General features: G+C 59.0%; 1 protein-coding gene across 1 annotated transcript; it reads right to left on the bottom strand.

The window, feature by feature from the left end:
* Window positions 1-9,759: 9,759 nt before the first annotated feature.
* VWA1 (von Willebrand factor A domain containing 1) lies at window positions 9,760-14,900 on the bottom strand. Its single transcript, XM_055261690.2, has 3 exons — window positions 14,743-14,900; window positions 13,080-13,637; window positions 9,760-11,461 (listed from the first exon to the last, which is right to left on the bottom strand). The coding sequence occupies exons 1-3, from the start codon at window positions 14,813-14,815 to the stop codon at window positions 10,755-10,757; spliced, it is 1,338 nt and encodes a 445-aa protein (XP_055117665.1). The 5' UTR covers window positions 14,816-14,900; the 3' UTR covers window positions 9,760-10,754.
* Between the last annotated feature and the right edge of the window lie 16 nt (window positions 14,901-14,916).

Here is a 14,916-nt window from a genome sequence, read left to right on the forward strand (position 1 = left end):
AAAAAAAAAAAAAAAACAAACTTCTGGCCGGGCGCGGTGGCCCATTGAGAAAATATGCAGGACCTTGGGGAGTTAATCATAAATGGGATTAAAGAATCCGTGCCCTGAACCCAGAAGCTTACCCGAATATTTAATATACAGCAAGGAAAAGATAAAGGGCCTATAACATTTTTTTTTAGATTAAAAGAACAAATGAGAAAATATGCTGGTCGAGGTGTCGAGGATCCTCTTGGGCAAGAAATTTGTCACTAACAATTGGCCAGATATTAACCACAAATTACAAAAGAGAACTAGAAAAATAAGCCTATAGAAGAGATTCTAAGAGAAAGGAAAAAAAATCTTAGAGGAAAGAGACTGACAGAGGGAACAGAGAAAGTCAGAGACAGAGAGACAGAGTTAAAGAGAGAGAGAAAAGGAGAGATACAAGTAGTGAAGAAAAAGCAATGTGCCCCATTCTTTTAAAACTCAGAGCAGCTGGGTGCGGTGGCCCACGCCTGTAATACCAGCATTTTGGGAGACCGATGTGGGCGGATCACCTGAGGTCAGGACTTCAAGACCAGCCTGGCCAACATGGTGAAACCCCATCTCTACTAAAAATATAAAAACTAATTGGGCATGGTGGTGGACGCCTGTAATCCCAGCTACTCGGGAGGCCGAGGCAGGAGAATTGCTTGAACCCAGGAGATGGAGGTTGCAGTGAGCCGACACAGTGCCACTGCACTCCAACCTCGGCAACGAAGGAGACTCGGTCTCAAAAAAAAAAAAAAAAAAAAAAAAAGAAATACTTACCCCCAAAGGCATGGAGGCCACTGACAACTATCCTTAATGTGGTAACCCACGGACGGCCGTAGTGCATTATGGGACAACACTTATTTAGAGACAGTTCCTCCCAGGTGATTTGAGGAAAAAGACACAATGGGTAATCAGTAACTAACAGGAAAAAGTCTTGTGGAAATAGAGGCCGGGCTCTGTGGCTCACACCTGTAATCCCTGCACTCTGGGAGGCTGAGGCGAGTGGATTACCTGAGGTCAGGAGTTCGGGAGCAGCCTGGTCAACATGGTGAAACCCCCGTCGCTACTAAAAATACAAAAATTAGCTGGGCGTAGTGGCGAGCACCTGTAATCCCAACTACTCAGGATGCTGAGGCAGGAGAATCGCTTAAACTCAGGAGGTGGAGGTTGCAGTGAGCTGAGATTGCGCCATTGCACTCCAGCCTGGGCAACAGAGTAAGACTCCGTCTCAAAAAATAAAAAATAAAAAAATAGAGTTAAGAAAGTTTCCTAATAATTGGTCTGCTCAAGCATGTGAGCTGTTTGCACTCAGCCACGCCTTAAAGTACTTACACAACCAGGAAGGAACCATCTATACCAATTCTAAGTATGCCTTTGGAGTGGCTTATTTTTTTTGGGCGGGGGGGGACAGAGTCTTGCTGTGTTGCCCAGGCTGGAGTGCAGTGGCGCTATCTCAGCTCACTGTAAGCTCTGCCTCCCGCGTTCACGCCATTCTCCTGTCTCAGCCTCCCGAGTAGCTGGGACTACAGGTGCCTGCCACCACGCCCGGCTAATTTTTTTTGTATTTTTAGTAGAGATGGGGTTTCACCGTGTTAGCCAGGATGGTCTCGATCTCCTGACCTCATGATCCGCCCGCCTCGGCCTCTACAGGCATAAGCCACCACGCCCAGCTAATTTTTGTATTTTTAGTAGAGACGGAGTTATACCATGTTGGCCAGGATGGTCTTGAACTCCTGACCTTGTGATACGCCCTCCTCAGCCTCCCAAGGTGCTGAGATTACAGGCATGAGCCACTGTGCCTGGCCTGAAGTGGCTTATACATATATATATATATATTAGACTGAATGAAGTCTTATTAATAGCAAAGGATAATTAAAATCCCAAACTCGCAAGGTTTTCAACAAAAGTAAAGTTTGCTATAAATTATCAGTGTAGGCTGGGTGCGGTGGCTCACACTTGTAATCCCAGCACTTTGAGAGGCCGAGGCGGGTGGATTGCCTGAGCTCAGGAGTTCGCAACCAGCCTTGGCAACATGGTGAAACCCTGTCTTTACTAAAATACAAAATATTAGCCGGGTGTGTCAGTCTGTGTCTGTAGTCCCAGCTACTTGGGAGGCTGAGGCAGAAGAATCACTTGAACCCGGGAGGTGGAGGTTGCAGTGAGACAAGATCGAGCAACTCGACTCCAGCCTCGACGACAGAGCCAGACTCCATCTCAAAAAAAAAAAAAAAAAGGCGGGCGCAGTGGCTCACGCCTGTAATCCCAGCACTTTGGGAGGCCGAGAGGGGCAGATCACGAGGTCAGGAGATCGAGGCCATCCTGGCTAACACAGTGAAACCCTGTCTCTACTAAAAATACAAAAAATTAGGCCGGGCGCAGTGGCTCACGCTTGTAATCCCAGCACTTTGGGAGGCCGAGGCGGGCGGATCACGAGGTCAGGAGATCGAGACCACAGTGAAACCCCGTCTCTACTAAAAAATACAAAAAATTACCCGGGCGTGGTGGCGGGCGCCTGTAGTCCCAGCTACTCGGAGAGGCTGAGGCAGGTGAATGGCGTGACCCTGGGAGGCGGAGCTTGCAGTGAGCCGAGACTGCGCCACTGCACTCCAGCCTGGGCAACAGAGCGAGACTCCGTCTCAAAAAAAATAAATAAATAAATAAAATAAAAAAAAAATAAAAAAATAAAAAATTAAAAAATACAAAAAATTAGCTGGGCGTGGTGGCAGGCGCCTGTAGTCCCAGCTACTCAGGAGGCTGAGGCAGGAGAATGGCGTGAACCCGGGAGGTGGAGCTTGCAGTGAGCTGAGATTCTGCCACTGCACTCTAGCCTGGGTGACAGCGTGAGACTCTGTCTCAAAACAAGTACGGCAACCACACAGCAGTAGGGGCTACCTGCGTCAGGAATAAGAACGTCTTCCCCTCCCTTTACAGGCGCTCGTCATTGCTCCATCTATGAGATGCCCCCTTCTATAGAAGTAAATTTCGCAGCTGAGAAAAGTTTACATTCGAGTGCTACTTCTTTTGCGACACCGAAAATTTACATAAAACAGTGAGCCGCCAAGATCTCCCCACTGCACTCCAACCTGGGCGACAGAGTGAGACTCCGTCTGAAAAAAACAAACAAACAGGCCAGGCGCAGTGCCTCAGGCCTGCAATACCAACACTTTGGGAGGCCGAGGCAGGAGGATCGCTTGAGCCCAGGAGTTGGCGACCAGCCTGGGCAACAAAGAGAGACCCCGTCTCTACCAAAAAATAGGAGAGGAGCAAAACCAAATGAGTTCCCCAGTCATAGCCAGATGCCCCCGACCCCATCCCCACCCCCCGCCATGGCCATCATCAAGGTTTGGTTTTATTTATTTATTTTTTTATTTTTTTTGAGATGGAGTCTTGCTGTCTCCCAGGCTGGAATGCTGTGGTGCCATCTCTGCTCACTGAAAGCCCCGCCTCCCGGGTTCACGCCATTCTCCTGCCTCAGCCTTCGGAGTAGCTGGGACTACAGGTGCCCGCCACCACGCCCGGCTAATTTTTTGTGTTTTTAGTAGAGACAGGGCTTCACCGTGTTAGCCAGGATGGTCTCGATCTCCTGACCTCGTGATCCACCTCCCTCGGCCTCCCAAAGTGCTGGGATTACAAGCATGAGCCACCGCGCCTGGCCTGGTTTTATTTTTATTTTTATTTTTTAATTTATTTTGAGACAGGGTCTCGCTCTGTCACCCAGGCTGGAGTGCAGTGGTGCGATCTTGGCTCACTGTCACCTCTGCCTCCCATGCTCAGGTGATCCTCCTAGCTAAGCCAACAAGCTGGGACCACAGGCACATGCCACCAGGCACCGCTAATTTTTTTTTTTTTTTTTTTTTTTTTTTTTTTTTTTTGAGACGGAGTCTTGCTCTTTCACCCAGGTCAGAGTGCAGTGGTGCGATCTCGGCTCACTGCAAGCTCTGCCTCCCGGGTTCACGCCATTCTCCTGCCTCAGCCTCCCGAGTAGCTGGGACTACAGGCGCCCGCCACCGCGCCCGGCTAATTTTTTGTATTTTTTAGTAGAGACGGGGTTTCACTGTGTTAGCCAGGATGGTCTCGATCTCCTGACCTCGTGATCCGCCCGCCTCGGCCTCCCAAAGTGCAGGGATTACAGGCGTGAGCCACCGCGCCCGGCCTAGGCACCGCTAATTTTTATTTTATTTTATTTGAGATGGAGTTTCACTCTTGTTGCCCAGGCTGGAGTGCAATGGCGGGGTCTTGGCTCACTGCTACCTCTGCCTCCTGGGTTCAAGTGATTCTCCTGCCTCAGCCTCCCAAGTACCTAGGATTACAGGCACCTGCAACCACGCCCGGCTAATTTTTGTATTTTTAGTATTGGCAGGGTTTCACCACATTGGCTGGGCTGGTCTCGAACTCCTGACCTCAGGTGATCCACCTGCCTCAGCCTCCCAAAGTGCTGGGATTACGGATGTGACCCACCACATCTGGCTTTTTCTTTGGTATTTTTAGTAGAGAAGGGGTTTTGCCATGTTGGCCAGGTTGGTCTCGAACTCCTGACCTCGTGATTCACCTGCCTCGGTCTCCCAAAGTGCTGGGATTACAGGCGTGAGCCACCGCGCCTGGCCTAATTTGGCTTAATTTTAAATACAAAGTATTGATTGCTGGTTTAAGATTTAGGCAATTCCTTTAAAGAGGAATTGAGGCCAGGCTTGGTGGCTCATCCTGTAGAGGTGGGAGGATCTCTTGACGCCAAGAATTGGAGACCAGCCTGGGCAATGGAGCAAGACTCCGTCTCTACGACCAATTTTTACCATTAGCGGGCGTGGTGGTGCACGCCTCTGGGGCTAATTAGGGCCTAGTAGGGTATGGCTACTGGACAGGCTGAGGCAGGAGGATCACTTGAGCCTGGGAGGTCGAGGCTGCAGTGAGCTATAATCACACCACTGCACTCCAGCCTGGGCTCACAGTAAGAACCCATCTCTAAAAGGAAAAAGAGAGAAATGGAGAGAACGAGCAGAGGCAGAGAGAGAAATGGAGAGAGCCAGCAGAGATAGACCGCCTCCCTCCAAGCACTGCAGCTCCGAGGGGTCTGCTCTCCGATGGACCCGCTGCATGCCCAGGCTCCTCTTCTGTTTCCTACTTCAACCAACACCCCACATCCTTCCTAAGGACACAAAGTTCAGAAAGCATTTTATGTTTCATGGACCAACATGAGGCTCTGCGCCATCGCACTGTGCTGTTTTGCTGCTGCGATTCCCCCGACCACCCCTGTACCCCGCCCTGCCCCCAAAGCAAAGGTTTCCTGTCTGAGAGTCCTCCAGCAGTGAGGACCTGGGGGAGTGACCGTGCAGGTTCCAGATGCAGGTGGACAGCCTGGCCTCCAGCCTGACCTTGAGCCAAGACAGGGACGCAGCTGCCTCCGGAAGCCCAGGCCAGCAGGAACAGGGGCTGGAATCCCAGAGTAGGCCCCAGCCAGACAGTGGGTACCACGCTCTGCTCCCAGAATTCAGGCAGCAAGTGGGGTTCCTGAGCTCTCTGCATCTGAGCAGACCTCTGGGGACAGGGAGCTGCATGGCACGCCAGGACTGTGGCCTCCCAGTGTGGTCTGTCGCCCCCAGTGACCCAGCCCCAGGGCATCCCAGGACCGAGGCTGCAGTGGCCGGCTGCGTGTCTTCCATGGACGATGCCTGGGCAGAAGCGTGCCCTCTTACACCTGAACACAGTGTGGTCATGAAGTCACCACTGGCCCCCACGTCACTCTGGAGCCTCGTTCTTCTCGGGGGGCCTGGCCTTCAGGAGGGAGGGGCGGGTCCCTTTCCTGTTCCTTCTCTCCAGCTTCCAAAAGGACCCAGTAGTTCTGGTCTTATCCTGGGCCAGCATGGGCCCCCTGCTCCTTCCCCACTCATTCTGGTCTCAGCCTGGGCCAGCATGGGCCCCCTGCTCCTTCCCTACTCGTTCTGGTCTCAGCCTGGGCCAGCATGGGCCCCCTGCTCCTTCTCGACTCATTCTGGTCTCAGCCTGGGCCAGCATGGGCCCCCTGCTCTTTCCCCAATGGGCAGGCCCTCGCACAACCAAAAGAAAAGCTGCCCAACTGGACCCTCCTAAGCCACGGCCCCCAGTGTATGGCCCTGGGCTGCTGGTCACCCCCAACTACCCACCAAAAGCAGGGCTCCCAGTTCTCCATAGGGCTCCCTGAAAGCCGTCAGCCACTGCCAGCGCTCCTTAAAGTGCACTGATTCTCGAGAGGCAAACGAAAGCAGCAGTGCCAGGCCGGGCGCGGTGGCTCCTGTCTGCAGTCCCAGCACTGTGGGAGGCCAAGGCAAGAGAATCCTTTGTGGTCAGGAGTTTGAGAACAGCTTGGGTAACATAGGAAAACCCCTATTCCTGAAAAAAAAATTTTGCCAGGAGTGGTGACTTACACCTGTAATCCCAGCACTTTGGGAGGCCGAGGTGTGTAGATCTCTTGCGCCCAGGAGTTCAAGACAAACCTGGGCAACATGGCAAAATCCCATCTCTATTAAAAATACAAAAATTAGCTGGGCGTGGTGGGGTGCGCCTGTAGTCCCAGCTACTCGGAGGGCTGAGGTGGATCATTTGAGCCTGGGAGATGGAGGCTGCAGTGAGCTATGAGTACATTACTGCACTCCAGCCTAAGAGGGAGATCCTGGCCGGGTGCGGTGGCTCAAGCCTGTAATCCCAGCACTATGGGAGGCCGAGGCGGGCGGATCACGAGGTCAGGAGATCGAGACCATCCTGGCTAACACGGTGAAACCCCGTCTCTACTAAAAATACAAAAAATTGGCCGGGCGCGGTGGCTCACGCTTGTAATCCCAGCACTTTGGGAGGCCGAGGTGGGCGGATCACGAGGTCAGGAGATCGAGACCACGGTGAAACCCCGTCTCTACTAAAAATACAAAAAATTAGCCGGGCGTCGTGGCGGGGGCCTGTAGTCCCAGCTACTCAGAGAGGCTGAGGCAGGAGAATGGCGTGAACCCAGGAGGCGGAGCTTGCAGTGAGCCGAGATCGCGCCACTGCACTCCAGCCTGGGCGACAGAGCGAGACTCCGTCTCAAAAAAAAAAAAAAATACAAAAAATTAGCCGGACGTGTTGGCGGGCGCCTGTAGTCCCAGCTACTCGGGAGGCTGAGGCAGGAGAATGGCGTGAATCCGGGAGGCGGAGCTTGCAGTGAGCTGAGATCGCGCCATTGCACTCCAGCCTGGGGGACAGAGCAAGACTCTGTCTCAAAAAAAAAAAAAAAGAGCAGGAGGGACCAGGCATGGTGCTCACACCTGTAATCCGAGCACTTTGGGAAGCTGAGGCGGTTGGATCACCTGAGGTCAGGAGTTCGAGACCAGCCCGGCCAACATGGTCAACCCCGTCTCTATTAAAAATACAAAAATTAGCCGGGCGTGGTGGCACCTGTAATCCCACCTACTCAGGAGGCTGAGGGAGGAGAATCGCTTGAATCTGGGAGGCAGAGGTTGCAGTGAGCTGAGATTGTGCTGCTGCACTCCAGCCTGGGTGACAGAACAAGACTTTGTCTGCCCCCCACCCTCAAAAAAAGCAGGAAACACACAGCTACTGCCCTGGAGAGACGGTCCTAAACTGTCCTCTCTCCAGCGGGAGGCTGTCATGTGGGCTGTGCTTCAGGGATTTGACTTGGTTTATTACTGTCACTATAGAAACAGGGAGGCAACCAGCTTTCCTAGGTGGTTCCCAGCAGTGTGGCCCACGCTTGGACACCCCACTTCCCAGAAATCTGGACTGAGACCCCAGGTCTCTGTCTGGCTTCTCATGAACAGCTGTCTGGAGAGCTTCACATGCTGGAGAGCTGTTGCTCCATCATCGCTCACGGAGGCATGGGCCCGAAGTTCAGCCCCCTCTGCCTCTCCTTCCAGTGGCCAGCAATGGGCTGTCCAGCGAAGGGCCTCGTACAACCTATCAGGGACTGGTCTGGCACGAAGCCAGCGTGAAATCCTCAGGTTGGTTCTCTTCACATGTGGGAGCTAACAGCAGCCCTGCTCACAGAGAGGGTGAAAACTGGTGCAGGAATGAGAGCAGCCTCCCTTCGGGGTCTCCTCGAAGTGCCCAGGGCTCTCCCCAGCGCTGCCTGCCCCTGGCCTTCTGAACACCTGCCACGTGGATCACAACCTTGTCACTCTTCTTGTCTCAACTAGAAGCAACTGCAGCACGGCCCTTCCTGATTTCCAGGTGCATGTCGAAAAGCATGCAGTGGCCTTGTGACATCGCCGGGCCCTTGGCAAGGAAGTCCTGGCGGGTATCAGCCTCTGCACAGCACCCTGAGTGGACTGAGTCGGGACCAGGATTGTGTCAGGGGAGGTGGAGGAGCTGCGGGGACAGCCGGTTCACAGAGGCCTGGACGGAGCACTCCGGGGCCAGAGCTGTTCCGAGACTTGGTGCAGATTCGAAGACTTTAAAATGCCTGGGGCTACATAACGGGCAGCACTTCTCAGACGAGGGCTTCTGGAAGGGGCATTCCTTGGCACTGAGATGGAGGCGGCAGTGCCTTTTCACCCTCTCCGTGAGGCCTTGTGCTGTGCTCGGCCTTGGTGTGCAGAGATGGGCAGAGGGGAGGCAGAGCCTCTGCCAGACGGGTATGTGCGGAGGAGGGTTGTGGCCAGGGCCCCCGCTCTGCCGACTCGGGATTGCAGAGCTGGAGCTCCTCCCAGCTTCTCATGTGAGTCTGAGTGGTCCACAGAAGCCACCAAGGCCACCAGGAATGAGCCCCTGGTGCCCCGCTGCCATCCGCAGGGTGCTCTGTGAACTGGGCCTGGGCTCAGTGTACAAGAGGCATCTCCTCTCGGGTGACCGTGGGCTCAGATCTGCCAACACCCCGGAGAACGGGGTATGGGGCAGGGGCTGCATGAAGGCGATTCTACCCCTCGAGAGGAGGTGGGGCCTGAGGCCCGGGCCTGCGACCCGGGCCACCTGCTGACCAGCAGGGCAGTTGTGAGCATGCCGCCCGCAGTGACACACACAGCCCGCGGGTCCCGCTCAGGCCTCCGTGGCCTGACTTGGGGGCTAAGGGGAGCTCAGGAGAAACCCAAAGTCCAGCCAGCAGGGCCCGCCTCACAGACACCCCCTGCACACACAGGCAGGGGGCCTCCTGTGTCTCACGCATCATCACACCGGAGGGCAAACTCTGCGTGGTGAGCCTGACCCCAGCCGGCCCTCCATGAATGGTGACCACACCCAGCTGGTGGGTGGTGTGGCCTTGGGTGTCTGGTGGGGCCACGGGATGCACAGAGCTGGGTTCTTGGGAGACTTGGGAGACGGTGCCAAGGCCAGCTGTCCCGAAGGCGGCCCCTGGCACAACGCCCACCAGGCCTGAGGGAGGGACTGAGACCACCTCAATGCTGCAGTTCCTGGGGTCACGCGGAGTCCACGTGGGGAAAGGGGCAGTGGACCCCACGCGGTGCAGGGTGTGGCTTTGCCAGCAGTGGGAGCCCGCGTGGCGCTGGGCCCAGGGCTATGGGCCGTGGCAGAGGCTTCGGTGGGAATGGCCCTGCAGAGGCCCAGCCCCCTTGTCCTCTACATTCCAGCCACCTGCCCTGGGCCCAGCCCCACAGGAACGGGGCCCAAGCTCTCCGAATCAAAGGTGCACAGGGGGACCAAGGAGGCCTGACACTGGGAGGGGACAGCTCCACCTCCTCTCCCCCAACACCCCAAAAGGCAGAGACCTTCACAAGCTGTCCTGTCCATGGCTGCTGTTTGTGGAGGAGTAAAGCATCCTAGCGAGACTGCAGGCTCAGTGTACATCTGATTTACTGAATTTTAAAGTCTGGGATGTTAGTGGGGAAGAGGCGAGGTGAGCATTGCGTGGACGCCGCAGTCCTGGGAGCCGAGGACTAGGCGGGGCAGGGACTGCACCTGGCTAGGCACCCCCACCCTGGGCAACTCACCCACGGACCCCAGGGCAGTGAGTAGTGACAGGAGGTAGCCCAGGGGTGAGACCTCTCACAGCCCAAAGATGGTGGTCGCTGGGGCCTCCCTGGAGAGCGTCATCCCTGCAGCCCCTGGGAAGCGCTCCCACATGACCGAAGGCTTCCTGTCAGTGCGGTCCCGGGGCCTGATAGTGGCGGTGGGTGGGTGGGGTCACCTGTCCTCAAGGTCCTGAATGCCTGGCTCTGCCCCATTCCTCTGATTCCCCGTGGCTGCTAGCTGGACCCAGCTGGTGTCCTGGGCATGAAGGCAGGGCCACTGTCCCCAGCAGGTGCTGCCCTCCCGGCTGGCTGAGCATCCTGGCCACCATCAGCGTCCAGGTGCCCCTACTCGCCCTTCCTTTTCTTCAGAAGCCTTTGGGGACCTGACCTGGGCCAGCTTCCGGCGATTCCCCTTCCACTTCCTATCAACGTCCAGGATCCAAGCTGCCCGCCCCAGGCCAGCCCTTGCCACCTGGGGCCGGGTCTTCACACATGGGAACCTGACCGGGGCTCCTCCCTGGACATTCCTGGATCTGATACTCTCAATGATCACCCACAGACCCATACCACGCCCGACTCTGGGCAGGGATGTGGCCGGAGCTGCTGCGGGGTCCCGCCAGGCGAGGCCCCAGCCGTGGAGGGCAGGCGCCAGGCGGGGGAGCCCTACGGCCGCAGGGAGAGGGCCGGGGTCGCGCGCAGTCCGCGTGGGGAAAGGCCAGGCCTGCACCCGTCTCCCGGGTTGGGCGCCTCCGCACCGGGTTCGGGACACAGGGGACCTCGGGTAGGCACCGGCCCTCTCGGCGGGGCGGGGACGCCGGCTTACGGTTCACGGCTCGTGGTCCCCGGTGTTGGGGCGCGGGGCACGGGGCGTGGGCGCGGGCGCTGGCCGTCGGGCGTGCAGGCCTTGGCGGACAGCGCGCTCTCGCGGCCCGAGCGGAAGGCGGCGGTCACGGTCACCAGGTAGGCGGTGCCCGGCGCCAGGCCCTGCAGCGTGGTGCAGTTGCGGCCCGCGGGTACCTCCACCCGCTGCGCCGCCCCGCCCCCTAGCGGCCCGAACTGCACGTGGTAGCCGAGCGCCGCGGCTGAGCCCAGCGCTGGGGCCCAGCTCACGCGGAGGCTGCGCGGCCGGGCGTGGGAGATGACGATGCGCTCCGGCCCGGCCTCCTCTGGGGCGGGGAGGGCGGCGAGCTGCGTGGGGGCCGGCCCAGCCCCCGACTCCGGGCCCGAAGACCCCGGCCCTGCCTCACGGGGCCGCGTGCGCACCCGCAGGTTCTGGGGCCTCAGGAGGCGCACGTTGGACTCAGGCACTAGCGCCACGTCGTAGTCTGTGTCCGGGTCGAGGCCGGCCCAGGTCCAGTCCGTGGCGTTCCCTGGCAGCTGCTGGCGTCTCGCAGCCCCCGGCTGGGCACTGGGCACCAGCTCCAGCACATAGTAGCCTGAGTCTGCTGTCAGCAGGGGTGGCCAGGCCAGGCGGAAGCCGCTGGAGGTGATCTCCGTGGCATGGAGCTGCTGCGGCCGCATCGCGTCTGTGGGTGGTGCAGGGGGTCAGGGAACAGCGGTCAGTTCCTCCTCTGCTCCTGAGGGCGGCCCTGGCTGATGGGGAAGATCTGGAGATTGGAGGCCCCACTAGGAAAGACGGGGCCCCGCGGCCAAGGAGCTGCTGGAGTCACGCCCCCGCAGATGCTGGGGATTCTCAGAACGTGCCTTGGCTGGGGGAGGACGGCGGAAAGGGTGCAGCCCCCTCAGGCCCTGTCAGAAGCGCCCCTGCCTCCCTCAGCCCCAAACCCAGTCCTTTGTGGAGAGGTGCAGTGGTCAGATCAGTGACCAGGACAAAGGTCCTCAAAGATGGCAGAGTCCACGGTGGTGCCTGAGAGCAGAGGACCAGCCCCAGCCTGAGTGGCCAGGCCCGGGTCTGAGGTCAGCCCGGCTCTCTGAGCTGCAGCCAGGAGATGGGAGACCACAGGGGCAGGCCTTGGGGTTCTGGAGGCGCTGCCTGCCCTGGGTCCCCAGGATAGTGTGTGGTGGGGTACTCCAGTGGGGGACTCCTGGGCCCATGACGCCAAGCCCCACATAGCCCTCTCAGTGACCCTGCTGTGGCGAGGCTCATAAATGTCTGCGCTGGGTTAAAGCTATCAGGATCTTCCTCCTGTCGTGCTGGGTGCCTGGGCCACTTTCTTCCCATCCCCCACCCTCAGACCTGGCCTCTTTCCCAGGAGCCCCCACCCTGCTGCCTGGCCCCTCGGCACTGCAGCCTCAGGCTTTTCCTTTCTGGCTGCTTAAGGCAGCCTTTCCTCCTGCTTAAGGCAGCCTTTCCTCCTGGTCCCCTCCAGGCGCAGCTGCACTGGGTGACCCAGGGGCCACTAGCGGCCAGACGTCCCTGGGGAAACCTTGGGGAGGGCCGTCCACCCCTCTCCAACCCACAGTCCAACCCCTTCCAGCTCTGGGTGGATGATTAACCCACAGATGGAGACTTGCTGAGATCCTCAGGGTTGGCATTTTTCAGTGGCTGCAGCAGGCTGAGCCAGTGGCCAGGTTCCGCATCTCCAGCCCCAGCTCCTTCAGGGCTTGGCTGGGGCAGGGAGGTCCAGAAAAAAGCCAATGGGAGCTGCTCAGCTCCTGCCTCAGGCCTTCCCTGGTCTGGCCTCTCAGGAAATCCTCACAGTGGGCCTGCAGTCCGAACCAGTTCAAAGCCCTCGGTGGCTGTCCCCACCCAGGAGAGTTGCCCTGTGCTCTCTTGGGGGCAGTCCCTGACCTTTCTGGCTCACCCCTCTCCAGGTATGGTGGGCATGCTCAGGAGCGCATCCTGCCCATCTGCAGAGTCCCCAGACTTGGAAGCTTCTTTCTGGGCCTACACCTGGGCTCTGTACTCCATGGGGCCTCGAGGTCCAGGCTGGACATATCAGCAGGGAGCTACACCTGGTGGTGGCTACTCAAGCCTGCCCGTCTCAGCAGGGCACACGGGTCGCCCAGTGGAGAGTGTGCACAGAGAAGCTGCATCACTCAGCCCTGCACCCTAGGGGTACCACAGCCCTGGAGGCCCTTGCCGCTGCTCTGGGGACATGAGATCTTCCCAAAGTCTCAACCCAGCCTCTCCTTCTGCGGCTCCCAGCTAGGGCTCCCTGGGCCCTGCCTCCTCCCACATACCGAGAATGAAGCCCCTCAGCTCTTGGACAATGATGTGCAGGTCATCCACATCCACAAAGTGCAGGTGCTTCTCGGCAGGGGCTGAGGCAGCGGCTGACAGCTCCAGGAAGTTGCCTCGGCCGGTGTTGACAATGAACACGGTGACGCCCAGGTCCTTGAGCTCCTGCATGGGGGGCCCCACAGGGTCGCTGGAGCCGCCATCTGTCACCCACACCAGCACTTTGGGCACCCCTGGCCGGGCACCTGATGCTTCAGCAAACAGCTGTTCCTTGGCATACACCAGTGCCAGGCCAGTGTGGGTGTCGCCCATGCGCTGGGCCGAAGCGCGCACCGCATCCTGGGCAGCCTTGCCCGAGCTGTGCTGGCCGAAGGGGAACTCGGTGTACGGCCGACTGCCCACGTGCACCAGGCTGGCACGCAGGGCCCCGGTGCCCAGGGGCAGTGGAGCCACCAGCTGCCCCACAAACTCCCGAACCCGGGAGAACTCGTAGTGAGAGACGCTGGCCGAGCTGTCCAGCAGGAACATCAGGTCCCCTTGGGGGGCTGATGCTGGTGGACCTGGGGGAAAGGAGGAATGCTCAGCCTCAGGTGTGGGCCCCCCAGACAGCCCCACAGCAAGGTAGGGTGCCCCAGAGCACCAGCTTTCCTTAAGTGGATGCTTGCCCTCCCCCAAAGGTCCTAGGTTGGGGGAAAGAGGAACTCTAAGCAAGAGGCCTGTACTTTTGGGGGTTTCACTTCACACTGGCCATGGGATCTAGGGCTCTCTCTGGGCTTGTGTTATCCCATCTGTGAGAGGGTGACTCCCCGCTCCAAGCCCCCACACCTTCCCGTTCCTCACAGACCCTGCAAGCAGGTGGAGCCAAGAGTCCTGGCCTAGGCCTCCAGGACAGGCCTGAGCCGTGGGGCTGCTCCCTCCAGGCATGGCTTTCAGAGGGGCAGCCTGAGGCTGAAGTTCAGCCACGCAGCTCAGCCTCCAGGTGAGGCACCCTGGGCATGCACACAGCAGCAGGGGAAGGTGTCGGAGGCAGAGCAATGACCACGCCAGATGGCCTGGCTGGAGCCCAGACCCCGCTTACTAGATGGTGCCCCCTCCCCTGGCCTCCATCCTCCAGCCCACCTGGACCCACACAACAAGATATACCCCCCAGCAGCCTGAAAGCCCGACCAACCCCTCACAGGCTTCCCCCTTCCTCCGGGCACTCCCGGGGTGGAGGCTGATGCCCCCTACACCGCCCCTCTCCACCAAGCCAGGGCACCAGCGTGCCTCAATTCTAGTCCCGGCCTTGCGGTTTTCCCCAGTGCGGTGAGGCGACTCCAACTTCTCTACCATCCCTCCACTAAGGGCCCTCGCAAAGGTAGGGAAACTGAGGCAGGGGTGCCCCCTTGACAGACATCTCCCTTTTCCCGTCCAGGCCCGCGATCCCGCAGAGATGCGGGCCGGGCCGGCCCCTACGCCCCGGCGCTCACGGACGGTGTCGCCTGGAGCACCTGGGCCGCCAGCCTCAGGTGAGCAGGACGCTCCGCCCGCGCCGCCGCCCGGCTCCCGCAGCCTCCCAACCCGCCCGCCCGTCCGGAGCAGGAGACAGCGACGGCCTTGGGCGGGCAGCGGCGCAGAGCGGGCACCAGAAGCCCCAGCCCCGGCCCGGCCGTCCGCCGCACTCACCGCGCTCGGCGCCGCTCCGCGCCAGCGCCAGCCGCAAGCTCAGGGCCAGGCCGAGCGCCGTCCAGGGGAGCATCGCGCGCGAGAGACGGGGCGCGCTCGGCAACTCGCTCGCTCGCTCGCTCGCTCGAGGCTGCAGGGCGCGTCACCGCGCGGACCAGGCCGGCCCCGCCCCCG

Source organism: Symphalangus syndactylus, chromosome 22, assembly GCF_028878055.3.
Source record: "Symphalangus syndactylus isolate Jambi chromosome 22, NHGRI_mSymSyn1-v2.1_pri, whole genome shotgun sequence".
Lineage (NCBI taxonomy): Eukaryota > Metazoa > Chordata > Mammalia > Primates > Hylobatidae > Symphalangus > Symphalangus syndactylus.

Bases quoted from the DNA above. Each gene is read 5' to 3' on its own strand.
- VWA1 (XM_055261690.2), bottom strand. From the start codon at position 14,815: ATGCTCCCCTGGACGGCGCTCGGCCTGGCCCTGAGCTTGCGGCTGGCG. The intron at 13,638-14,742 runs GTGAGTGCGGCG...CCTTTCCCCCAG, and splicing joins GCGGAGCGGCGCCGAGCGCG to GTCCACCAGCATCAGCCCCC. The intron at 11,462-13,079 runs GTATGTGGGAGG...CACCACCCACAG, and splicing joins GCTGAGGGGCTTCATTCTCG to ACGCGATGCGGCCGCAGCAG.